Raw genomic sequence first — 27454 nt, forward strand, 5'->3', positions numbered from 1 at the left:
ATACGTCACTAAATCTACAGGGTGTTACAAAAAGGTACAGCCAAACTTTCAGGAAACATTCCTCGCACACAAATAAAGAAAAGATGTTATGTGGACATGTGTCTGTAAATGCTTAATTTCCATGTTAGAGCTCAGTTTAGTTTCGTCAGTATGTACCGTACAACGTGATCAAATTGTAAATTTTCACAATCAACATGCTTGGGCTGACGAGAATCCGCACGCAATTGTGCAATCACGTCATCAACACAGATTTTCGGTGAACGTCTGGGCAGGCATTGTTGGTGATGTCTTGATTGGGCCCCATGTTCTTCCACCTACGCTCAGTGGAGCACGTTATCGTGATTTCATACGGGATACTCTACCTGTGCTGCTAGAACATGTGCCTTTACAAGTACGACACAACATGTGGTTCATGCACGATGGAGCTCCTGCACATTTCAGTCGAAGTGTTCGTACGCTTCTCAACAACAGATTCGGTGACCAATGGATTGGTAGAGGCGGACCAATTCCGTGGCCTCCACGCTCTCCTGACCTAAACCCTCTTGACTTTCATTTATGGGGGCATTTGAAAGCTGTTGTCTACGCAACCCCGCTACCAAATGTAGAGACTCTTCGTGCTCATATTGTGGACGGTTGTGATATAATACGCCATTCTCCAGGGCTGCATCAGCGCATCAGGGATTCCATGCGATGGAGGGTGGATGCGTGTATCCTCACTAATGGAGGACATTTTGACATTTTGAACATTTCCTGTAACAAAGTGTTTGAAGTCACACTGGTACGTACTGTTGCTGTGTGTTTCCATTCCACGATTAATGTGATATGAAGAGAAGTAATAAAATGAGCTCTAACATGGAAAGCGTTTCCAGACACATGTTCACAAAACATATTTTCTTTCTTTGTGTGTGAGGAATGTTTCCTGAAAGTTTGGCCGTACCTTTTTGTAACACCCTGTATAGTATTAGCTTTGAGGATCTTGGTATTGAGGATTTGCTGTGGGGTTTTTGGGGCAGTAGCAAACTGTACCAATGACGTGTTGAGCCCACATAGTGACTGTTGTGAAGGTGTTTTTATGGACACTGGCTCCACCGTTTGCAGGTACCGTGAGAGAGCCCAACACCTGTCCCGCATCTTCAACGACCGGCCGATTCACCCTCTGGACGAGGCTGTCTACTGGACGGAGTACGTGATCCGCCACCAGGGAGCGCCACACCTCAGGTCTGCCGCGCTGGACCTCTCATGGTACCAGTACCTGCTGCTAGATGTCGTCGCTGCGCTGCTGCTCGCGCTCCTGGTGGCCAGTTGTGCGATGAGAACCGTCATGCGGCGTCTGTGCAGAGTTACGGCTCGAACTGGATCCGGAAGAAGAGGAAAATCGACCAAGAAAGACTAACGGTGTCGTGTTCGTCGCAGGAATTTTTCCCAGTGTGCGTGTGCTGTAAATGTGATGTCGCCGTTGGACGGTCTTCCAGAGTAGACGTATTAGGCAGTTGCTCCGAGTCGCTTGTAGTGCCCTGCAACTAGGCCAACTAGAAACGATTCCCTTTCTACGCAAGGAAGTAAGACAGAGCTTAAGTTCTACTCGTGATGGCACTTCACAACTTATGTGGAACACAACAAAATTTCTCTCGTTTATCCACTGTACTAAAAGAACTTTGCATAAGATTCGAGTTACCCTGTCTGTAACTACCTACCTTCATTAAGGAATACCTAGTACAGAAAATCATCGATTGCAGCTTTGTTGGTGTATCCATGACAATCGTCGCACTTTTACAACACTTTCCTGCATTATGGAGTGGTTTGTGAGGCCACATACTGCTAGTTAGAATGAAAAAAATTTCGAGAGATTGGAAAAGAAAATCAGCCAACAGCCTGCAAACCAAAGGTTTATTTAGCCCTTGACCTAGGTTTCGATACTTCTAAAAATATCTTCTTCAGGAGGAGTGGGCCTTGTTACATCGCATGGTGGTAAATTACATTAGCTGAAGCCGAGCGGCTGTTGTCATATATGAAATTGATATGAAAACCAGAAAGATAGTGTGGTACTGTGAAAAGTGGCAATCTGTTTATCTACATCTAATGAACTACAACAAAAACTAATACATAATATTAAGTGAAATCATGATCCATATTCAGACTCTGGAACATACAAGGTAACATGCTAGGAATGCTCAATGTTCTACCCGTGACAAACACGCCGAAATTTGAACAGCAGGTACACAGAGGACATTAACGCTTACACGTACAACCGACACACTACATCAGCCATAGCAACACACATACATAATACAAGACACCATTTTGGAAAAATAGAACAAAGTTTCAAAGTACTCCACCGACTAAATAAAGGATATAAAACGGATTTGCTAGAAGAACTGGAGATATATTCACATTACAGAAAATATGTAGAAAATATTAAACGAAAAACTTGAAAGTGAATCAGTGAATTTCTTCAGATGTTTCAATAGTATACTTACATAAAAATAGTGACACATAGAAATAAGCACAATTGTAAAATCGATATAAGTAAATTATGATCCAAATTTTTAAGGTAAATAACCTCTGTTCAAAAACATGTCATACTCTGTGGAACACCTGTAATGTTATCTCTGTTGACTGCTTGTGGGAACATCTTTGTACCTGTTTTATTTATGTAAGATATTTTCGATGTTTAAAGTGTACAGCAAGTTATGTGTGATGTTTAGTAAGTGCGAGACTCTGCACAAATGGAATAAGAAAAGTCAAAGTACAAATTCTTCTAAATTTCGCCACTAACTTCACAAAAAGATCGACAACCAACTAAAAATCGCATATTTCTTATATACTGCAGTAAAGTCACCGACATGAAGCAGACTCTGCCACAAAGACATCTCAGAAATAGCATAACAACCACAAAAAAACGTACTTGATAATGGGAATTATTTCTCGAAACGAGTCGTGTCAAAAATAACATATTGAAAATCATGACTGGTAGCAGAAGAATTATTTATAAACAAACCTATTGTTTTCACCGTCGCAGGTTTTCAGAACCATTTATAATGGATCAAATCAAATATATTGAGCCCTGTTTCAAGAGCGGCACGTAATTCATTAGCTGCCATCTACAGACAGAGGCCGTTCTGTGACACGCCTGTCTCCCGTGTCCCAGTACTACTTTGTACTATGTACCATGGACCTTGCCGCTGGTGGGGAGGCTTGCGTGCCTCAGCGATACAGATGGCCGTACCGTAGCTGCAACCACAACGGAGGGGTATCTGTTGAGAGGCGAGACAAACGTGTGGTTCCTGAAAAGGGGCAGCAGCCTATTCAATAGTTGAAGGAGCAATAGCCTGGATGATTGACCGATCTGCCCTTGTAACACTAACCAAAACGGCCTTGCTGTACTGGTACTGCGAACGGCTGAAAGCAAAGGGAAACTACAGCTGTAATTTTTCCCGAGGGCATGTAGCTTTACTGTATGGTTAAATAATAGTGGCGTCCTCTTGGGTAAAATATTCCGGAGGTAAAATAGTCTCCCATTCGGATCTCTGGGCGGGGACTACTCAAGAGGACGTCGTTATCAGGAGAAAGAAAACTGGCGTTCTACGGATCGGAGCGTGGAATGTCAGATCCCTTAATCCAGAAAGGTAGGTTAGAAAATTTAAAAAGGGAAATGGATAGGTTAAAGTTAGATATAGTGGGAATTAGTGAAGTTCGGTGACAGGAGGAAGAAGACTTTTGGTCAGGTGAATACAGGGTAACAAATACAAAATCAAATAGGGGTAATGCAGGAGTAGGTTTAATAATGAATGAAAAAATAGGAGTACGGGTAAGCTACTACAAACAGCATAGTGAACGTGTTATTGTGGCGAAGATAGACACGAAGCCCACGCCTACTACACTAGTACAAGTTTATATGCCAACTAGCTCTGCAGATGACGAAGAAATTGAAGAAATGTTTGATGAGATAAAAGAAATTATTCAGGTAGTGAAGGGAGAGGAAAATTTAATAGTCATGGGTGACTGGAATTCGAGAGTAGGAAAAGGGAGAGAAGGAAACATAGTAGGTGAATAGGGACTGGGGGTAAGAAATGAAAGAGGAAGCTGTCTGGTAGAATTTTGCACAGAGCATAACTTAATCATAGCTAACACTTCGTTCAAGAATCATAAAAGAAGACTGTATACGTGGAAGAAGTCTGGAGATACTGACAGGTTTCAGATAGATTATCTAATGGTAAGACAGAGATTTAGGAACCAGGTTTTAAATTGTAAGACATTTCCAGGGACAGATGTGGACTGATCACAATCTATTGGTTATGACCTGTAGATTAAAACTGAAGAAACTGCAAAAAGGTGGGAATTCAAGGAGATGGGACCTGGATAATCTGAAAGAACCAGAGGTTGTACAGAGTTTCAGGGAGAGCATAAGGGAACAATTGACAGGAATGGGGGAAAGAAATATAGTAGAAGAAGAATGGGTAGCTCTGGGGGACGAAATAGTGAAGACTTCAGAGGATCAAGTACGTAAAAAGACGAGAGCTAGCAGAAATCCTTGGGTAACAGAAGAAATATTGAATTTAATTGATGAAAGGAGAAAATATAAAAATGCAGTAAATGAAGCAGGCAAAAAGCAATACAAACGTCTCAAAAATGAGATCGACAGGAAGTGCAAAATGGCTAAGCAGGGATGGCTAGATGACAAATGTAAGGATGTAGAGGCTTATCTCACTAGGGGTAAGATAGATACTGCCTACAGGAAAATTAAAGAGACCTTTGGAGAAAAGAGAGCCACTTGTATGAATATCAAGCTCTCAGATGGAAACCCAGTTCTAAGCAAAGAAGGGAAAGCAGAAAGGTGGAAGGAGTATATAGAGGGTCTATACAAGGGCGATGTACTTAAAGACAATATTATGGAAATGGAAGAGGATGTAGATGAAGATGAAGTGGGAGATAAGATACTGCGTGAAGAGTTTGACAGAGCACTGAAAGACCTGAGTCGAAACAAGGCCCCGGGAGTAGACAACATTCCATTAGAACTACTGACGGCCTTGGAAGAGCCAGTCCTGACAAAACTCTACCATCTGGTGAGCAAGATGCACGAGACAGGCGAAATACCCGCAGGCTTCAAGAATAATATAATAATTCCAATCCCAAAGAAAGCAGGTGTTCACAGATGTGAAAATTACCGAACTATCAGTTTACTAAGTCGCAGCTGCAAAATACTAACGCGAATACTTTACAGACGAATGGGAAAACTGGTAGAAGCCGACCTCGTGGAAGATCAGTTTGGATTCCGTAGAAATGTTGGAACACGTGAGGCAATACTGACCTTACGACTTAGCTTAGAAAAAAGATTAAGGAAAGGCAAACCTACGTTTCTATCATTTGTAGACTTAGAGGAAGTTTTGACAATGTTGACTGGAATACTCTCTTTCAAATTCAAAAGGTGGCAGGGGTAAAATACAGGGAGCGAAAGGCTATTTACAATTTGTACAGAAACCAGATGGCAGTTATACGAGTCGAGGGGCATGAAAGTGAAGCAGTGGTTGGGAAGGGAGTGAGACAGGGTTGTAGCCTCTCCCCGTTGTTATTTAATCTGTATATTGAGCAAGCAGTAAAGGAAATAAAAGAAAAAATTTGGAGTAGGTATTAAAATCCAGGGAGAAGAAATAAAAACTTTGAGGTTCGCCGATGACATTGTAATTCTGTCAGAGACAGCAAAGGACTTGGAAGAGCAGCTGAACGGAATGGACAGTGTCTTGAAAGGAGGATATAAGATGAACATCAACAAAAGCAAAACGAGGATAATGGAATGTAGTCGAATTAATTTGGGTGATGCTGAGGGAATTAGATTAGGAAATGAGACACTTAAAGTGGTAAAGGAGTTTTGCTATTTGGTGACCAAAATAACTGATGATGGTCGAAGTAGAGAGGGTATAAAATGTAGACTGGCAATGGCAAGGAAAGCGTTTCTGAAGAAGAGAAATTTGATAACATCGAGTATAGATTTAAGTGTCAGGAAGTCGTTTCAGAAAGTATTAGTATGGAGTGTAGCCATGTATGGAAGTGAAACATGGACGATAAATAGTTTGGACAAGAAGGGAATAGAAGCTTTCGACATGTGGTGCTACAGAAGAATGCTGACGGTTAGGTGGGTAGATCATGTAACTAATGAGGAGGTGTTGAATAGGATTGGGGAGAAGAGAAGTTTGTGGCACAACTTTAGAAGAAGGGATCGGTTGGTAGGACATGTTCTGAGGCATCAAGGGATCACATATTAAGCGTTGGAGTGAAGCGTGGAGGGTAAAAATCGTAGAGGGAGACCAAGAGATGAATACACTAAGCAGATTCAGAAGGATGTAGGTTGCAGTAGGTACTGGGAGATGAAGAACCTTGCACAGGATAGACTAGCATGGAGAGCTGCATCAAACCAGTCTCAGGCCTGAAGACCACAACAACAACACCTGGAGACATGGCGAACAGCTCATTATTTGTAATTCTCAGCATAATCTTCATTCTATCCAGTCCTTCCCTCCTGATCAGATCTGTAATCCTCCAGAACTCGCTCAGAGTTTTGAACACTGTAGAGGTAAAAATTTTCTTTCATACGACTCCGCTTTATAAATAAAAGTTGAGTAGAAATTCTCGTTATTGTACATGTGTAACGGTAATTCATTGCATATGCAACGAACTGAAAACCGCACCATTATTCATCGCGTTTATCTGAAATCTTGCCATCAGCAAAGTGGGCGCACTTTGATCACTAATACTGTGTACAGAAATGATACTGACTGGTAACATCCGTCCGGTAAATTGTAAACGAAATTTAGCTGAAGCTATGAAATATTTGTGAATGCGGGATGTCACTAATCTCTGCCTTCGTTCGAAGAGACAGATGGATGATATGTAAAGGCGATAATACCTTGCGCGTTTACAGTATGTGACAAAGTTTACCTCATCGTCTGATATGTTTGTTAAACGTGAACGATTTTTCGGCTAACAGAGGCAAAATACCGAATGAACTGTTCATTCTTTTACTGACAAACTCCGCAACACAAGTAAACTAATCTTGCATATGGTAAAACTGTTACTAAGCCGCAACGGGCAGAGCAGGTCAGAACCACACAGAGAGCCAGCGCACGATAAATGTCTGACGGTAGGCCTGCGGAGCGTTGGCGATACGTCACGCGTGGCTGCAGCGGTAAAACGCTATGCACAGATTGGGAGGCGTGTGGCGCGGCGCAGCTCAACGCGCGTTTTTGTAACTTCACAGTTTCAAACGGAATCGCGCAAATTGGGACGCGGACGCGACGGGGCCGCGACGGGGACGCGACGTGGACGCGACGGGGACGCGACGGGGACGCGACGCTCGCCTGCGCCAGGTCGCGTGCCGTTGTGGTTGCCGCACAGTTTCTCGCGGAGCGCGTCGCGCGAACACTGCTCGAGGGGAGAGGTGGGGAGCGGGAAGACAGTCCTGCCGTATGCTCACTTCGGCATGGCGCATACGGCCAGTGGAAGTATTGCCCATCCGAAAAACAGGGCCTTACAGTACACTGAAAAAAAAAAAAAATGATTCAAATGGCTATGAGCACTATGGGACTTAACTTCAAAGGTCATCAGTCCCCTAGAACTTAGAACTACTTAAACCTAACTAACCTAAGGGCATAACTGGTAACCCATTAGCCACCAGAATTATATCTTCTATCTCCAGAATGTTACAGATTGTAATAGAGCAGACGATTCATCGTGAGGGAAGCGAATAAGGAAGTAAGGAATATTAGAAAATCAAGTGATCTAGAAGCAAGGTAGGAAAGTAAAAGAGGGTTATCTACTTGCTGCCAGTTATGCTGACTTATCTCTACGATCAGTTGCAAAATGTCGAAAAGGGGTATTCTCCACAGGTATGACCCGACCCCTTTGTGCTTCTGGTGAAAAGCGTCCATCGTTGGATGTGGATGTCATAACAGATATTATGCTATGTACATGTAGTTACCACATTTCCGCTGCAAGCTAGAAACAGTCTAGAAGCCCTCACGAATAACTATGTTTTAATTGGCTCGCCGTAACGATAAAAAGTATTTCAGTGGTTGGATACACATTATCAGCAGTAATAATAAAATGATGCAAATGGCTCTAAGCACTATGGGACTTAACATCTGAGGCCATCAGTCCCCTAGACTTAGAAGTACCTAAACCCAACTAACCCAAGGACATCACACACATCCATACCCGAGGCAGGACTCGAACCCGCGACCGTAGCAGCAGCGCGGTTCCGGATTGAAGCGCCTAGAACCGCTCGGCGACAACGGCCGGCATCAGCATTAATAAACTACTTACACAAATGCTACACAAATGAAAAAAAATGGTAGGTAGTATTACGAAAGTATGACTATCCTGAAAGAGTGTGGTGACTGGATTGCTGACGAAGGGAGATCTACTTTCATGAGAATGTTTTTCGAACGACGTGAACTTCCGCTCACAAGGCACGTTTGGCTAGGTTCAGCATTTCGTCGCGCGCGTTATTCTCACAAGGGAACCTCCCCATCGCACCCCCCTCAGATTTAGTTATAAGTTGGCACAGTGGATAGGCCTTGATAAACTGAACACAGATCAGTTGAGAAAACAGGAAGAAGTTGTGTGGAACTGTGAAAAAACAAGCAAAATATACAAACTGAGTAGTCCATGCGCCACATAAGCAACATCATGGAAAACGTGTGCTTGGAAGCGCCGTGGTCCCGTGGTAGCGTGAGCAACTGCTGCACGAGAGATCCCTGGTTCAAGTCTTCCCTCAACTGAAAACTTTACTTTCTTTATTTTTGCATAGTTATTATCTGTCCGTTCGTTCATTGACATCTCTGTTCACTGTAATAAGTTTAGTGTTTGTGTTTTGCGACCGCACTGCAAAACCGTGCGATTAGTAGACGAAAGGACGTGCCTCTCCAATGGGAACAGAAAACATTTGATCGTAAGGTCATAGGTCAACCGATTCCTCCACAGGAAAACACATCTGATATATTCTATACGACACTGGTGACGGCATGTGCGTCACATGACAGGAATATGTTGTCGACCCACCTAACTTGTACACTTGGCGAATGGGTAAAAAGATTCTTCTACCTTGCCCGATTTAGGTTTTCTTGTGGATGTGATAATCACTCCCAAAAAAGTGATGAAAACATAAGAGTTTGTCACATAAACGGAAAATAAAAAATTAAAGTTTACACCCGATGGAAGATTTGAACCTAGGACCTTTCGTTCCCCAGCTGCTCACGTTACCACGAGACCACGGCCCTCCTGTGCTTCTATTGTCCTTATTGTTACTTATCTTCCCTTGAACTACTCAGTTTGTATATTTTGCTAATTTTTTCACAGTTCTACACAACTTCTTCCTGTTTTCTCAATTGATCTGTGTTCAGTTTTTCAAGGCCTATCCACTGTGCCAACTTATAACTAAATCTGAGGGGGTGCGATGGGGAGGTTCCCTTGTCAGTTGCTGACAGTACACTGACCATTGTGTTGTGCGACAGATTGATTGTTTATTTTTCTCATTAACAACTACGTTATTCGCGAATCACACGTTGTCAGTTTGACAAGCCGTAGGTGAGTAACCAGCATCTGACACCATTCCGCCTGAAGGGAGAGCTTGTCATTTTACTGCTGCTCAGATCGAGAAAAGGAATAAAATCCTTTGGTAAGTTTCCACTCCAGTCATTCAGTGTTAAAAATACGATAGGTTACAGGGATTCAACGAAAATTTCAAAAAGAGCTGGCAGTTTATATTTGTGTGAATTGTTAACCTTTTCTCGTTCAAAGAAGCATCACCATTTACGGATCAAATGGCTCTGAGCACTATGGGACTTAACATCTGAGGTCATCAGTCCCCTAGAACTTAGAACTACTTAAACCTAACTAACCTAAGGACGTCACACACATCCATGCCCGAAGCAGGATTCGAACCTGCCACCCGTAGCAGCAATGCTGTTCCAGACCGAAGCGCCTAGAACCGCTCGGCCACAGCGGCCGGCTCACCTTCTCTTGTTGACAGGTTTAATTGTACTTCCTTTGCCAAAACGCAGTATAATTTGCACAAATTCATCTTACAGCAGCTATTGTGACAGAATTCTGAACAGTAAACAAGTAACTGGCAATCAGTGAGCTCAGTAGCTTACGAAAAACCTCATGGCATCGGTTTGCAGTAACATAAGGAAAAAAATTTCATGTTTGTTTTTTTACTCGGACACGTTTGTTTCAGTAGCTGTCGATAATTCTTAAAAAATTACACTCACTGGAGAGAAAAAAATAAAAAAGGAAATATAACTACTGATATGCCTCCATAGGTAAGAAAGTTCCGTGTGTTCACGAATTGGCAAAATATTCTCCTTCTTGTGTGCTATCATTCGCCAAAATCTCGTTTCGATGTCTCGAACGGTCAAGGAGATATGAGAGATGTTGTGAATATTTAATTTTTTTACTGTTCTCCCGGGCGTGAGATCGGGAGTGAGCTCCCTACATAGGATCCATTTTCTCGAGATCGGAGACAGATAGAGGCCTCCTCCGAAGTCTTAAGAAAAATTCAACATGTTAGCTAACTTTCATACGCAGCAACATATGATGTAATACGCACCGAACGCAAAATCATAGCGACCGCAATTTTTCATTGCAAACTTACCGAATTTGTCGTAGCGTCTTACTACAATGTGTATATCACGATAAGTATGACAGTTACCGAGATGATGGGCACTCCGCAACGAAACTGACGTACAGCGCTACAAGCAAGACAAAAATTAAATACTTTTATTGAATAGTTTCCGCAAAATCCTTTGGAAACGATTACAAGATGCGCGCGCTTCGCTCCTGTCAGCGCAGGGTGTCGCCAACAGGTGCGTGCAAAGTATGTGTACGCGTCTCAGTATGCCTTGGACCAGAGAGACACATGCGGAACGTGCGCGTCGAGCTGTAGCGTCGTGTCACGTCACATGTGCTATTTTTTTTTTTTTTTTGGTTATTTGGCCATCGGCAACACATAGTGACAATGTACACATAAGTGAATAAACAAATACAGAAATACATATTTACAAGAATAAAAAGCTTAACTGTTACAGTTCTGTACATAATGTTTTAAAAATTGAATTGAATTGAATTGGAAAAATAATTAAAAGTGTCTTGGCTTACAATTCACACCAATTCGTGCTTTGTCGCAATTTGTGCACGGCCAGACCCTGACGTATCGGGGTAGCATTCATTTCACGCCAAGTGAGGAGAGCCCTACGTCATAGTGACGTAGGCACGCGTCATCATGTTTCACGAGTTGTCCGATCGACTGTTGTGTGTATGCTGTATACATCGACTGTTGTGTGCCTCTTTGATCTGCATTGCTATTGGTTTGTGCGGTTCCATCCTCCTCTTGTCCGGTGTTGCTCGCGTGAACGTCGTTCCGAACAACGTTTCTGCCCACACGAATTTTGTACAATTCATCGGCTTTTATAAAAATACAAAACACTTTGATTTCTCCCTATTTCACGTTTTTATCCACATGATTTACGCACGATTAATCGGATTTTAAAAAAAATGACTAGACGCTTTTCTTGACTTTCGTTATGGTTATGATTCCTTCATTCAGATATTCGTTGTGTTCGTGAAACACAATAAAATTCCAGTTTCTTTGGATTGCAGCTTAATAATTAATTATTTCTCGTTACTGTCCACACGATTTATGCACGATTCATCGGATTAAAAAAAAAGTTTTTTTTTTTTTTTTTTTTTTTTTTTTTTTTTTTTTTTTTTTTTTTTTTTTGTGGTTCCTTCCTTCAGACATTCGTTAGGTTCATGATACACACACGTTTCTGTACACACGATTTTTATACTTTCGTTATGGTTCCTTCGTTCAGACATCCATTCAACTCGGATAACCATATCACACACCTCCTGTCACTTCGATTGTACACATGCATTTACATTTACCTTTGACGTTATCGGTACAACTGCGAAGATCGATATACGTACTCATGTAGACTATTTAGGTTATTTACGTCACGATGACGCGAACCTACGCCACTGCGACGTATGGCTCCCCTCACCTAGCGTGAAATGAATGCTACCCGACGTGTCGTTGCGGTGCTGAAATTTCCGAACACGCCTGACGTTCCCCCAGCTCTCGCGCGCCGCAGCCGCGCCGGCCTCGGACCCAATGGCGGTGACGTCAGCGGGTCAAGGCCACCGGAAGAAGCCCACACAGCCGCGCCGTCAGCGCCCTCCTGCCCTCAGCAGTGAGTCTGTCTCTACTCCGGCAGTCTGCTGCGGCCAGGTTCTACGTCCGGCCGTTGAGTCGTGGAGACAACGGTGAGTAGCAGGCAGCAGCCGGCTGTCGCCTAACCCAGTGACGGTCGCAGATCAGCGAACAAATAAATAAAAAAAAAAAAAGTTTGAACTGGCTCGGTTGATTGGTTGCAGCTTTGCTATCGTTTATCTTTGGGCGACCTTGTGCTTTTCCAACTGCGATAGAAACCAAATAAATCTGCCTGCGAGAATACAACAACAATTTGGCACTGTTTTATAATATTTCTAAAAAATGTGGAAACTGATCAAATCCTGGACTTTCCTATTAATCTCTTCAATTAAACAAAGTGGTCGCTGTGCGTTAGTGACCTACCTAATAATGCTGTCCATGAAAAGGCCCCCTGTGTGCATTGATAATTTTCGTAGCAAACTGATCCTGAAATGAAAATATCTTACCTCGTAATGTAATTGCTTGGAAACGCGGTGCTTGCACCTCTCTGTGCGCCAGCTGCTAATTGCTAACAACAGTTGCTGACAGCTTAGTGCAGTGTTCCACACAAACAAAAATGTTTCAAATGGCTGTGAGCACCATGGGACTTAACAGCTATGGTCATCAGTCCCCTAGAACTTAGAACTACTTATACCTAACTAACCTAAGAACATCACACAACACCCAGTCATCACGAGGCAGAGAAAATCCCTGACCCCGCCGGGAATCGAACCCGGGACCCCGTGCTCGGAAAGCGAGAACGCTACCGCGAGACCACGAGCTGCGGACTCCACAGAAGCAAGTAAACTGTTTTATACACATCACTGAGTGAGACATTCCTGTAAATAAAAATGCGTTGGATCGAGGACGTCGACAATGCTGTTAGGTGAAGTATTCCTTCAACAAACTGTTTTTAAGCTATCTGATATATTATTAGACTGTATGAAATTTACGTTCAACACTCATTAACATTGACAGATGGCAACATTCATTTCGAACTCTTACTCTCGTTAAAGTCAGACAAGTAATTGACAAACAAAAAAATACTTCACAGGGAAAATTACACAATCTTTAATGAAAAATCTAAAGGCCGCTGATACGGATGTGTCATTCAAGAATGAATCCTCACTACGCGCGACTGCAGCGCCACTAAATGAAAAATATTAGCTTCAAAAAAAAATGTTCAAATGTGTGTGAAATCTTATGGGACTAATTGTTAAGGTCACCAGTCCCTAAGCTTTCACACTACTTAACCTATCCTAAGGACAAACACACACACCTATGCCCGAGGGAGGACTCGAACCTCCGCCGGGACGAGCTGCACAGTCCATGACTGTAGCGCCTTAGACCGCTCGGGTAATCCCATGCTGCATATTAGCTTCATTCCTCATCATACTCTATTGTTAATATACTTACGTCTCATTTCATTCCGAAACACTAAACAAATCTTTCTCCTCTGTTTCACAATATTCAAACATAAATGAGTTTACACAGATGCACTTAACTTTACGTCTACATTGCTCAACATCTGCTCTGACGACAGAACTCCCGCGCTCCTCGCAGCCCAGCATCGATGACAAAACAAACACGTCTTCCAGTGACACATCTACTCAGGCCAAAGTCTGTGCCCGAATAATAAGTGATTCACAACTGTCGCTTAGCGTTTGAGACATCCAAATTATGTAGAAATTTCAGAAATGCAAATAAACTCCCAACAGACTTGTTTCAAAACGATCTGTCTGAAAGTAATAAGTAAATTATGTTAGAGAAACATTTCACAGACCTCATTTGCTGAACATGATTTCGAACATCATTCAAAGGTACGTCAAATGTTTCTCTAATGTACTTGATTTCTTACTTTTAGACAAACCACAGAACATTTCACAGTATTTTGCAACACTTTTTTATTTTTGAGTTTTGTTCATAAAGCATGATCTTGTAGACACCTGTTACTGTAGGTTATCCGTCTTGAGCTGACTGCAGTTTAATTAAAAAGAATTTGTACATTTTTGATTGTTTTAGGCTAAAAACAGCGTTTTCCTTATAAAGTTGGTCTACAGTCAGAACTGTACAAACATATCTATCCAATATGTAGAATAACCACGGACTATGCTTTATAAATAAAAGCGAAATGCGTCTAGTGCAATTATTTTAATTAAACTGCAGTCAGCTCAGGACGGATAACCGTCGGTCGGCGTGGCTGAGCCGTTCTAGGCTCTACAGTCTGGAGCCGCGCGACCGCTACGGGTCGCAGGTTCGAATCCTGCCTCGGGCATGGATGTGTGTGATGTCCTTAGGTTAACAAGGTTTAAGTAGTTCTAAGTTCTAGGGGACTGATGACCTCAGAAGTTAAGTCCCATAGTGCTCAGAGCCAGTTGAACGCATAACCATTACTGATAGATTTTGCCGCGCGGGATTAGCCGAGCGGTATGGCGCGCAGCAGTCACGGACTGTGCTGCTGGTCCCGGCGGAGCTTCGAGTCCTCCCTCGGGCATGGGTGTGTTTGTCCTTAGAATACTTTAGGTTAAGTAGTGCGTAAGCTTAGGGACTGATGACCTTAGCGGTTGAGTCCCATAGGATTTCACGGACATTTTGAATATTTTGACAGATTTCAACAGCTGCTGCGGAACTTGGCGACGCAAACAGACTAACTTCATTTCAGTTGATTTCTACTTCTCTCGTCGAAAACACTTCTGACCTTGCTGTAGGTTCCACGTTCAGAGCGTCCAGACAGCGACGGGCTAGGGCGCCGTCTGACTGCATTCACCGGAAGCTACAGCTCCGAACATTAAGGGCAGGTCGAGGGCTTCCATGCAGTCACTCACTGATCAGTCTGGCCTGGCAACGGAAGACAGCAAAACGAAAGCTGCTGAAATTTTAAATTTAGCATTTGAGAAATCTTTCACGCAGGAGAATCGTACAAACATACCGCCGTTTGAGTCTCGTACAAAAAAAAAAAAAAAAAAAAAAAAAAAAAAAATGGCTCTGAGCACTATGCGACTTACCATCTGAGGTCGTCAGTCGCCTAGAACTTAGAACTACTTAAACCTAACTAACCTAAGGACATCACACACATCCATGCCCGAGGCAGGATTCGAGCCTGCGACCGTAGCGGTCGCTCGGCTCCAGACTGAAGCGCCTAGAACCGCACGGCCTGACTCTCGTACAGATTCCCGTATGGAGGACATCGTGGTAGACATCCCTGGGGTTGTGAAGCAGCTGAATGGATTGAAAATAAATAAATCGCCAGGTCCTGATGGGATTCCAATTCGGTTTTACAGAGAGTACTCTACTGCATAGGCTCCTTACTTAGCTTGCATTTATCGCGAATCTCTTGCCCAACGTAAAATCCCGAGCGACTTGAAAAAAGCGCAGGTGACGCCTGTATATAAGAAGGGTAGAAGGACGGATCCTCAAAATTACAGACCAATATCCGTAACATCGGTTTGTTGCAGGATTCTCGAACATATTCTCAGTTCGAATATAACGACTTCCTCGAGACAGAGAAGTTGCTGTCCATGCATCAGCACGGCTTTAGAAAGCATCGCTCCTGCGAAACGCAACTCGCCTTTTATTCACATCATATCTTGTAAACCATGGATGAAGGGTATCAAGGGATGCCATATTCCTTGACTCGGTGCCCCACTGCAGACTCCTAACTAACGTACGAACATATGGGATTGGTTCCCAAATATGTGAGTGGCTCGAAGACTTCTTAAGTAATAGAACCCAGTACGTTGTCCTCGATGATGAGTGTTCATCGGAGGTGATGGTATCATCTGCAGTGCCCCAGGGAAGTGTGGTAGGTCCGCTGTTGTTTTCTATCTACATAAATAATCTTTTGGATAGGGTGGATAGCAATGTGCGGCTGTTTGCTGATGGTGCTGTGGTGTACGGGAAGGTGTCGTCGTTGAGTGACTGTAAGAGGAAACAAGATGACTTGGACAGGATTTGTGATTGGTGTAAAGAATGGCAGCTAACTCTAAATATAGATAGATGTAAATTAATACAGGTGAATAGGAAAAAGAATCCCGTAATGTGTGAATACTCCATTAGTAGTGTAGCGCTTGACAGTCACGTCGATTAAATATTTGGGCGCAACATTGCAGAGCGATATGAAGCGGGACAAGCATGTAATATCAATTGTGGGGAAGGCGGATGGTCGTCTTCGGTTCATTGGTAGAATTTTGGGAAGAGGTGGTTCATCTGTAAAGGAGACCGCTTATAAAACACTAATACGACCTATTCTTGAGTACTGGTCGAGCGTTTGGGATCCCTATCAGGTCGGATTGAGGGAGGACATAGAAGCAATTCGGAGGCAGGCTGCTAGATTTGTTACTGGCAAGTTTGATCATCACGCGAGTGTTACGGAAATGCTTCCGGAACTCGGGTGGGAGTCTCTGGAGGAAAGGAGGCGTTCTTTTCGTGAATCGCTACTGAGGAAATTTAGAGAACCAGCATTTGAGGCTGACTGCAGTACAATTTTACTGCCGCCAACTTACATTTCGTGGAAAGACCACAAAGATAAGAGAGATTAGGGCTCGTACAGAGGCGTATAGGCAGTCATTTTTCCCTCGTTCTTTTTGGGAGTGAGACAGGGAGAGAAGATGCTAGTTGTGGTACGAGGTACCCTCCGCCACGCACCGTATGGTGGATTGCGGAGTATGTATGTAGATGTATAAGGGCCGCGACAGCCTGATCTTGCTGCCGTTACAGTTCACTGAAGCTTTAGTGGATATAATATGAATGTCAGATCTCCAACCATGCCTACTAAATGTGGATTTGTAAGGCATCATAATTTTAAGCCCCGTGTTGGCCCAGTATTACTGCCGACAATATCGCTGCAATGTGACTCCAATAAAGGGCAACATCTCGTACTTGTTTTGGCCACCTGCCATCTTTTCTTCCAGCGACATGACCAGCGCACTGCCATTTCAAGGTGTCCACTCTTTCCATTACGTCACTGACCTGTGTTCTCAGTCTAATATCAACTGCTTTGTTTCTCTCTTTCTTTGTGTAGCTCCACAACGGCTTTCCATTCCTCTTTGACTAGTAATGAAAACGTAGTCGGCCCCGTGTTCGAACCGCGCCACCGCTTAAATTTTGAGTAAAAAGCATTCGCAGTGGCGGTCGAAGACTTCCGTCATTCAGCCAACGGCCTTGTCAAAGAGACACGGCTTGAGGGCACTGTTTTGCCGCTCCGGTGGGGAACTCCTTTAAATGAGGAGGAATCAGCAATGATCAACGGCATGAGATGCAGAAGGCAAAGGAAACCACTCCATTAAAGACACGTGACGTGTATCAACAGGTCATGTGGCCTGTAATTGAGAGAGTATCGTGACGATATCGCCATTGGCAAAGGATTCTCCATTCGAATCTCCGGTAGGGGACTTCCAAAACGGAGCTGACCATGAGAAAAAGATTCAATAAGCAACGAAAGGACAACGTCCTACTAAATGGTTCAAATGGCTCTGAGCACTATGCGACTTAACTTCTGAGGTCATCAGTTCTCTAGAACTTAGAACTACTTAAACCTAACTAACCTAAGGACATCACACACATCCATGCCCGAGGCAGGATTCGAACCTGCGACCGTAGCGGTCGCGCGGTTCCAGACTGTAGCGCCTAGAACCGCTCGGCCACTCCGGCCGGCCAACTTTCTACTAGTCGGGGCTTGGAATGTCAGAAGTCTGAACGAGGCAGGGAAGTTAGAAAATGTAAATAGGAAAATGCTAAAGCTCGGTGTCTGCAGCCACGAAAGGTGGAAAGACAATGTCCAACCTTGACACTGGTTGAAGGAACAGAAACATAAATTTAACGATGAACACCAGTACAGTAAGAAGTACGGCCTTTCCATTTGTGATGTACAGACGTCGGACTTAGATGATAAAGGCTGAACGGCGTAGAATAAACACATTTGATTTGTGGTGTTGGAGGAAACCGCTTAGAGTTGAATGGAACACAAAGACGTCAGTATTACAGAAAATGAAACCAGACTGCTCCCTGAGAGATCTAACACTGAAACAAAAACTGGCGTACTTTGGGCACACTAAGAGAAGGCATGATTCACTGGAAAAGACGCTAATACTGGGGCAGATGGAAGGCAGGAGGAGAAGAGGGTGGCGAAGGATGAGACCGATCGACGGCATCACGGAAACAGTGGTTTACAACTCTAAATTCCGCAGGAGAAATTGTAGGACAGAAAAAATCTGCGTGCTTTAGTTCATGGGTCAGGGAAAGTCGGAATTGATTAAGCGAATAGAGATGGAGTACGTTGTTGTGCGCAAAACATCTGGGTGCAGAGGGTCTAGTTGCTCACTGTTTCCTATTCAGCGAGGTACACTTGTCTCCGCACACCATAAAGCAACGGAAGTTTCTCGCAATCAGGAACGTGTGATTATATCCAGTGCCATTAAATTTATGTCAGAAGAGGCAAACGAGGAAGTAGAAATCTCATTAAAACTGTACTTGAGAAGGTTACAGCAACCGCTAGCTATTCGAATCACAAAATAAAGCGAATAAAGGAGGCATGTGGAAAACATAGCTGCAAGTACTTCCCAAGGCTTCACTACCACCAAAAGACCCAGAAAAGGGGGGAGAAAATTTCATTTTCGGATAACATCGTGTCGAACATGTTGTCATGGTACTGACACACAGTTTCCGTTTAACGTGTTCTTTAGTTTAATAAGGGATATTACTTATGATACATATTTTACGTCTTTTAAGATATTTCCTTCCAGCAAGCGTGTGGTGAGATGCGTTTTAGCTTCTTTGATCCTTTGTTTATGCAATAAAATCTTTACCAGTACTCTACTGAGAAACTCTTGATTTTGAACGACTGTATTTGTTGAATTACTGATCCCACTTGTGTTATCTGTTATTACAATTTTCGGGGGCGGTGGGGTGCCCATTCAGCCATCACAATAATGGAATGTAAATTCTGACGACACGAACGTACGGACAACACAATACCGCGTCGTTGAGTAAAGAAATCTAGCTCTGGCAATGCACCATGTTGACTACGCAGCTGCGGAGTCGCTAGCCTTACCTCCGTCCGCCCATGGTAGCTGAGTGGTCAGCGCGAAAGAATGTCAATCCTAAGGGCCCATGTTCGATTTCCGGCTGGGTCGGAGATTTTCTCCGCTCAGGGGCTGGGTGTTGTGTTGTCCTAATCATCATCGTTTCATCCCCATCGACGCGCAAGTCGCTTAAGTGGCGTCAAATCGAAAGACTTGCACCCGTCGAACGGTCTACCCGACGGGAGGCCCTAGCCACACGACATTTACGTTGTTATTTAGCCTTACCTCCAACTAATCTTCCTTCCAGACGTCCATAACCTTCCAGTTCTGCGGTGAATCCACAGTCTGTAGGACCGTGCTGCACTGTCCAATTTTGCCAGCCCTTTTTACCTTCGTCTCCATTTGCCAAAGTGCCCACCAGAATACCACCACCTTTCCAGTCTCTTGCAGCAAGAGAAGACCGTTCTGAATATTCTGCACCATTTTATTTTCTGCTCTGTGTATTTGCTGAAGGGCCCGCAAGGCGAGGTGATGAGAAACAAAGCAGGTACAGCTCATCATGGTAGACTGTAAACATATGTAGTAAGCTGATCCCCAAGACACCATTAGAAAAAAATGTGGAGCAGTCAAGGAATTTTCCCTGTTTTGATCCATCTGGAAATACCAACGTCAAACTGCGACGCTCGTGTAAAATAAAAAATCATATATATCAAAAATCACGCTATGAGTGCCTTGTTTTCTAGAATTAGTGAAATTTAAAATAAATTTTGGCTGCTGACGAAGCTAGAGTGGTGATTTATTCCACCCATTCCGTGAAACATTAAAATTCGCCATGCTCATTTCTAAAAGATAACGCTTTGTTCGGATCCCAGATGGCCTATTTGCTCGCGGACGACTGCTGAAAATTTACTCCATGGGTGAGCTAACAACGCGTAGCACCATTCCTGTACACACAATCCTATACTCTTGCTGCACTTACAATAATTCTTTCTTTTTGTTTCTTTTTCTCCAGTAATATGATTGTCATCACTTCGATGCAAAACCTTTCACGTTGTAAAACTCTATACTTTCAAAAACTTGACTGTGAATGTGAAGCCGTCGCTGATACCTTGCTCAGGTTGAATAGATCGCCTTTTCCGGTCTGTATTGTATTGTATTGAACTGGGGACGTAGAAACGACGGAGAGGCTTCGTACCCGCCGTAGCCCTCAGTGGTTCACAACCCCACAACAGGCCACAGCAGTCCACCCACCCAAACGCCGCCTCACACCGCACCTTGGTTTACTGTGCGGTTCAGCCTCCAGTGGACCTCTCTGGGAACGCCTCACACCAGACGAGTATAACCTCAAAGTTTGCTTGGTAGAGTAATTATGGTGTACACGTACGTGGAGAAAGTATTTGCGCACCAATCACCGACATAGTGTAACTGAGGCGGAATAAGCGCAGCCAGCCAGCATTCGCCGAGGCAGCATTCGCCTTAAAAACCATCCACAGACTGGCCGCCACACCGGACTTCGACACTAATTCGCAGGGCGGTTAATAAGCGATTAATAAGCGTTCTCATCCTGGGCTAGCGGCCACTCATCACACACTTAAATGTAGTAAAAGTATACTCCAGAGATTGTGTGTTGCTTCCACTTGCCTATAGCATTGAATAAACATTGTCGTGTGGTAACTGTCACAATTCACTCTCAACATAGTCTGGTCAAAGAGAACAGTTCGAGTTACTAATATTTAGAAATGCAAGCACCTGCCAGTACGAAACAAATATGGCGCATCACGAGGAGTTGCCCCTTGGTGGGGAAGTGTTCGCTCAAAATCCTCACCGTACAGGCTGGGAACTGGGCTCGTTCTCAACGCTCCTGTGGCCAACCTAATGCCTTCATGAAATGTATTGGCAGTTGCTATACTCCGTTCATCATAAGAATGAACCTGATAGTAAACAATCACAAACGCGATGAATGGCCAGAAGCCGTAGCACACGTACACTGGTGGTGTTGTGCTCTTGGAAGTAGGTACTACTTACGTTTTAGAAGTATTAACACTAAGTTACGTTAAATGAAACTAAGATATTCAGATGTATTAGCAGCCATCAACGTATTTCTTAATCAAGCTTTAGGTACGTAGTTTTTATTTCAAAAATGATGTACAGTGACAGACTCTGCGCCGTTGTGCTCCGATTGTCGCGTTGTCAATACGCAGTACGAAAATGACCGAGGCTGCTTCCTGCTCCGTAGTGAAAGACGCGCGTGGAACAAGATCAAAAAGTGCCGAGAAATAGGTTGTTCTTAATTAGTATCATAAATTTACAGAGATACCGGGCTATGAAGTTTTCAGAGGGACTGTACTACAGACAGTTGAAACCCACCTGCACATTCGTGTATACCGGAGTCGGTAGCGAAGTAGCTTGATTCCTGATTGCAATAAATGGTTCGTTGATACAAGTGTCGCCTGTGTCAATTTTTTTTTCCTCCTTCAATTTGAATTACCTACATCTCGTAATTGTAAAATTCATAATTTTTTATGAATAATGCACGTCTTCTTGTTTTTAATTACATGTTGCACGCGAAATTCCCGTTTCCATTTCAAATATAAATTCTCAATTATTGATATTTTGTGAAAGAGTGTTAATAAAGTTACTGTGAGCGTGGGGTTGATCTGTTATTCTGCGCAACGGATTAATCTGAGATGTGCCCTTTACCCTGTGGCTCCTGCAAGATGCAATTTCCATCCCCCACACTACTACAGAAGTCAGACAGACGCTCCTAACGTTCTAAAGAGAAATGCCTGAAAAACTTTCAGCAATAAATATCTTCTGGAGTCGTCCGCTGTAAGGAAATGACCCAAAAATTCACAAAATTTCTTACGTAACTAGTGGGATACTTGGGTACTGGAGTAGTGCTAGTTAGTGTAAGAAAAACATGAAACTAACGAAAATTATTATTTATTTTGCAAAAATTGTGAGAAATCACAATGTCACTTTTAGTTATAAATTGAACAAGTTATATCCTGGTTCTTTTCGGAATGTGAAGTTACCTCTCAAGGATAGGATTGGCTAATGAAATTTCTATACAAAGTTTAAAATTGTTATTGACTTCGCCGAATTGCTGAGAGGCGCACCTACTCAACTTAAATAATTATCCTTTAGAATGTTGCTAGGTATGGCTGTCGCATGTGAAATGCAGTGAAGTGTACTACTGTGGAGGAAATATGGGGCTCACCGTAGCTGTAGCGCACAATACCGTAAGCTGTGATGACTGCTGTCTGCACCGCTCGCTGCTGACAAATAAGATAACTCTCGTTCTATCTGGATTGACCTTCGCCAATCAAACTCTCCCTACGCCTAGATGAAGTCAAGGATTCCTATTCACCCCTAGTCTAACTATTGGCGTGGTACACCGGTCAGATAATCAGTCCACCACAATGCCACTCAAATATTCTCTGGCAGGCGTTTAACTAGAACTCTGTCCATTCACACCGCACAATAAGTGTGTCGACCAACACAGTGAACAACGCTTAATCGCAAGGACTCAATACAGAGTCGCATTTGGATTTGCTCTCGACAGAGGTGCTCTCCCAGTGAAGTACTGAGGAGATACTTGTTCCTCGCTCCAAGAGCGACAACGGAACAGCGCCTCTCCACTCCAAATGTGAAGCGGTATATCTTTCCGTCTCTTCCATTACTCCTTCAGCTCAAGGTGTCAGAAATATCGTCTGCCAATCAGCATTGCTCTTCTAAAACGGGGAATGACATTTCGTTTAAGGCGACCAATCCGGAAATCTGTAGTATCAGCGTTTGGCGTTTGCTGTCTCCCTGTGAAAATCTCTAAAACTGCGTGCTATGTGTAAAGAATGCGTAGGTTGGATGCTCCCACACAATGTAGCGGAATTTGCTTTTAAGCCGAACACAGGGTCGTTCCCCCTTTCACTCGGGCACACGCTGTCTGCTCCACGGGCGAACAAGGTTGACTCGTCCTCTGAAGGGACCGGCCTCCCAGTGTGTGGTCTGTCTCTCTCGAACGAAAAGGTCCTGTGACCGTTGCGTATGGAATGTATGTGTGTACACCAGCCTCGAGTATTTCAACCCCGGTGCGCACTTGTTATTTGCATATTGTTTACATGAATTCATACAACATTGACTTTATCTTATCGACTTTGGGTTCGAATGAAGCGTCTTGATGTGCATAATATGATTGTGAGGGTGGAATATGTAAGCAGTGAAGGTCAGGAGACCACGACGTCTTACATTACTTAAATTCAGAAAAGACAATTTAATTTCTATAGGCAGAAATGAAAACCTAAATACTCTCTATTTGGACTGTGCCCATTGTTTTATGCCACAGATGTAGATATGCGTCGTAGAGACGTGAAAAACAATCATTTTCACAGCATCGATTACACTCCACAGATGCTGCATTTTTATATTTTCCACTGTACCATTACAATATGAAGCCAACAGAACTGATCTGGAGCGAAGTTAAAAGATTTGTCTCGAGAAATAAAAAGACTGTTAAGCTGCGAGACACACTGGAACTAATACACGCAGCTTATTCACATGTCACTCCCGAACGTTGGCGGGATATAAAAGAAGAGGAGAAAATGCGGCGCCTGGTTGGCTTCGTGGATTCTGATGTTGATCGACTCGTTATCAGCGTAGCAGGTGACAGTTCCAGTACTGAAATGTATTTCTCGGATTCGTGTAAGGATGGAGCTAAGGGATTACCTGACAACTGACTGTAATTAATACCTTCAGTGGCTTTAGTATTCAACACTATGGTGAAATCCCTGCAGTATGCTTTTGCATCACCCGTGGCTCGCCCAGAAAAATTACCCTGTGTTTGTGTTAGGAATTTTCATCACTCTTGTTTGTAATTAGAGTACTATGTCAGGTGACAATGAGAGCATTTTATGCTTTCCGTCTGGTCACCTAAGAAGCGCGCGGTAGTGTTGAAGTTTTGCCGAATATTATTTCATTCTCGTTAAAAATTAAATGATGTTCGACGTTGTGTTGTTTCTTTGCTCGTCTCTTTCTACGTCTGAACTGTGACTACTGACACCATTGCAGGCTAGTTGAACTGCTGGCTGGCCAGTGCTGTCCAAGTTTAGTGCGCCGGTAAAGCTGTTGTCAAAAATGACTCTGAGCACTATGGGACTTAACATCTGAGGTCATCAGTCCCCTAGAACTTAGAACTATTTAAACCTAACTAACCTAATGACAGCACACACATCCATGCCCGAGGCAGGATTCAAACCTGCGACCGCATCGGTCGTTCGGTTCCAGACTGAAGCGCCTAGAACCGCAGAGGCCACACCGGCCGGGAAAGCTGTTGTCCCGCATTATCGCTCAGTGTGTGTGCGTGTAACACAGCATAAAGCGTATCATTACGATCGTACTTGACTGCACTGGTCACAACTTGGCTTCTGCTCCACGTGAAACGAAATCCAATGAGATTCAAGCAAACGCGGAAGAATACACGGCGCAATGTTTACATCAGGTCTATTCTTATGATGAACAGAGTATAGAACCCGGATTTCCCGCTGGTCGCGAGCGGTCGCCTTACCATTTTGGCTATCCGAGCAAGTCTCACGGCCAGATCCAAACTTCCGTATGTCCTTAATCACGTGTCCACATCATGTACTTTTACATCCATTGGTGTGCTCCCTTACAGTAGAAACATTGTAATTAAAATTCGCTTTCTCGTTGTCGACGGATTAATATGAAAAAATATGATATGCAAACACATGGTTGACAAGATTTCGGAAGTTCCGATAGCCAAATGGTGAGGTGACCGCTCGCCATAAGCGGGAAATCCGGTGACAAATTTTCATTGTCGTGATTCCACTGTACAACCGACCATTCATATTCGCAACTGCGAATACGTGTCACGTATTTCACTACAGCTGTAGTGGACGTAGTGCCTGTTCCTCTGGACATGCTTGCGTGTCGGAAGTAACTTTGCATCGTAATACTACAATATCGTATAATGCATTCGTGGTGGACTACATTCAATGCCCTCAGGCATGATGGTGTAGCACACCTGTACAAGCCAGGACAACACAAAAGCTCTGTAAAACTGTGGCAAACAAGCTTGATCTGCTCAATGTGTCCTTCGCGCAACACGTTTCAAAATGATGGAGGACTTAGGCGATCGAATTCTCAAGTTCCTCAGATGTGGAAACCATGAAACCTTCTCAGATGGTACTGAGGACCAGTTTGGTTACCAACTTCAGTATTTGAAACGGTGACCCTCACTTTAAGTTCTGGAAGATTAGAAGAACGCCGGTAATTTTTTTAGAAGAAAGTGCGTACATTAGCACTTAAGAACCAGGTTTTTGAATCCACTCTTACCTGTAATCTTGCAACAGATAGTGTCTGATTGAAACAGTGAGTCGACGCTGTGATGAGTGGCCACATGTCTCAGCAGATAAGAGAACTGCTAGTCACACATCCGGTCGTCAGCCTCTTCCAAGTTGTAGCGAGTCTCTGCATGATACACTCAACTGTAGAGTCAAAAGTGCGCTCCGATCCAGCACAGTTAATTCCCACGAATTCATAACAGCTTCACAGTGTGCATCTTACATTATCTACATGCGAGAGTTTTTCTTTTTCTATTTGGAGCTGGCTGTTCAGGAACCAGCTCGTTAACAATCATGCTTCTATACAGCCAACTACCAAACAAGCTGATAGAGGGGGCGAATGGGTCATCCCAATTGGGAATAAACGGTAGGGACTTACCTTTTCCGGCATACGCCTTACAGCCAAGTGAAACCTGACGAAAACCTACGTCAGAACATGGGAATTGGAATCAATTTTTTTCTAGGACCTCATCCTTCGTTCAGGTTGTTGTCACACCAAAAATAAAAGTGTTGTGTATGTGTAACGTGTGTGTGTGTGTGTTTACGTGTGTGTGTGTGTGTGTGTTTGTGAACAGTGTGTAGTGCTGTGAGTGTGCATGTGACGTGTTGTCATACAGTGAGTTGTCACCTAGATAAAATGCAGCTGCGGGCATGAAATATGGTGATGTCCGTCGTTCTCCATATATCTACATCTACACTTTGCAAACCACCGTGAAGTGCATGGCAGAGGGTACGTCCCAATGACCCACTTATTAGGGTTTCTTCCCATTCCATTCAATTATGGAGCAGAGAAAGAATGATTGCATGTAGTAATGATTCTAATTTTATGCTCGCGATCCCTATGTGAACGATATTATGGCGTTGTAATATATTCCACAGACTGTCTCGGGATAGTTTACGTCTATCATTAATTAAAACTTCTGGGCTGAATTTCCGTGGTCCATTTATAAAACTGATTCTCCTTCCTGACGTTTCGTTGCCGACTCACCTCAGAAGATGTTGCCCGCAGTAGGCAACGAAACGTCACGAAGCAGCAGTTTTATGTATGGACCGCGGCAATTCAGCCCGGAAGTTTTAATTAATGAAGACGCCTGCCATACAATGTTGAAAGCTTACAGTTTACATCTATCTTCAAGAGTCTTCCAGTTCAGTTCCTTCAGTAACTCTGTGACCCTCTCCCATGGATTACACAATCCTGTGACCACTATGCTGCCCTTCTCGTTCAATAGCCCCTGTTTAGTCCTATTTGGTACCGGTCCCACACACTTGTGCAGTATTCTAGAATTGGTCGCACCAATGATTTGTAAGAAATCTCCTTTGTAGACTGATTGCGGATTCCCAATATTCTACCAGAAAACAGAAGTCTACCACCTGCTTTACTCACAACTGAGCCTATGTGATCATTCCATTTCATATATCCCTACGAAGTGCTAAACCCATGCATTTGTATGAGTTGGCCAATTCCAACAGTAGCCCGTTAATATTGTAATAGAATACTACGTTTTTTCGTTTTGTACAGTGCACAAGTTTACATTTTTGAACAGTTAATGCAAGTTGCCAATCTTTACACCACTCTGGAGGCTCCTGCTACAGGGCTATTACAAATGATTGAAGCGATTTCATAAATTCACTGTAGCTCCATTCATTGACATATGGTCACGGCACACTACAGATACGTAGAAAAACTCATAAAGTTTTGTTCGGCTGAAGCCGCACTTCAGGTTTCTGCCGCCAGAGCGCATGAGAGCGCAGTGAGACAAAATGGCGACAAGAGCCGAGAAAGCATATGTCGTGCTTGAAATGCACTCACATCAGTCAGCCATAACAGTGCAACG

The 27454-nt window shown here is 43.5% G+C and overlaps 1 protein-coding gene across 1 annotated transcript in view; it reads left to right on the forward strand.

Moving 5' to 3' along the window:
* Nucleotides 1-2726, forward strand: part of LOC124544893 (UDP-glycosyltransferase UGT5-like) — a 39954-nt gene extending 37228 nt beyond the window's left edge. The window contains exon 5 of the mRNA XM_047123621.1: nucleotides 1099-2726. Coding sequence (XP_046979577.1) covers nucleotides 1099-1393 — 295 coding nt within the window. The 3' untranslated portion in view covers nucleotides 1394-2726. The remainder of the gene's footprint in view (nucleotides 1-1098) is intronic.
* Nucleotides 2727-27454: the final 24728 nt, after the last annotated feature.

Source organism: Schistocerca americana, chromosome 8 (genome assembly GCF_021461395.2).
Source record: "Schistocerca americana isolate TAMUIC-IGC-003095 chromosome 8, iqSchAmer2.1, whole genome shotgun sequence".
NCBI lineage: Eukaryota > Metazoa > Arthropoda > Insecta > Orthoptera > Acrididae > Schistocerca > Schistocerca americana.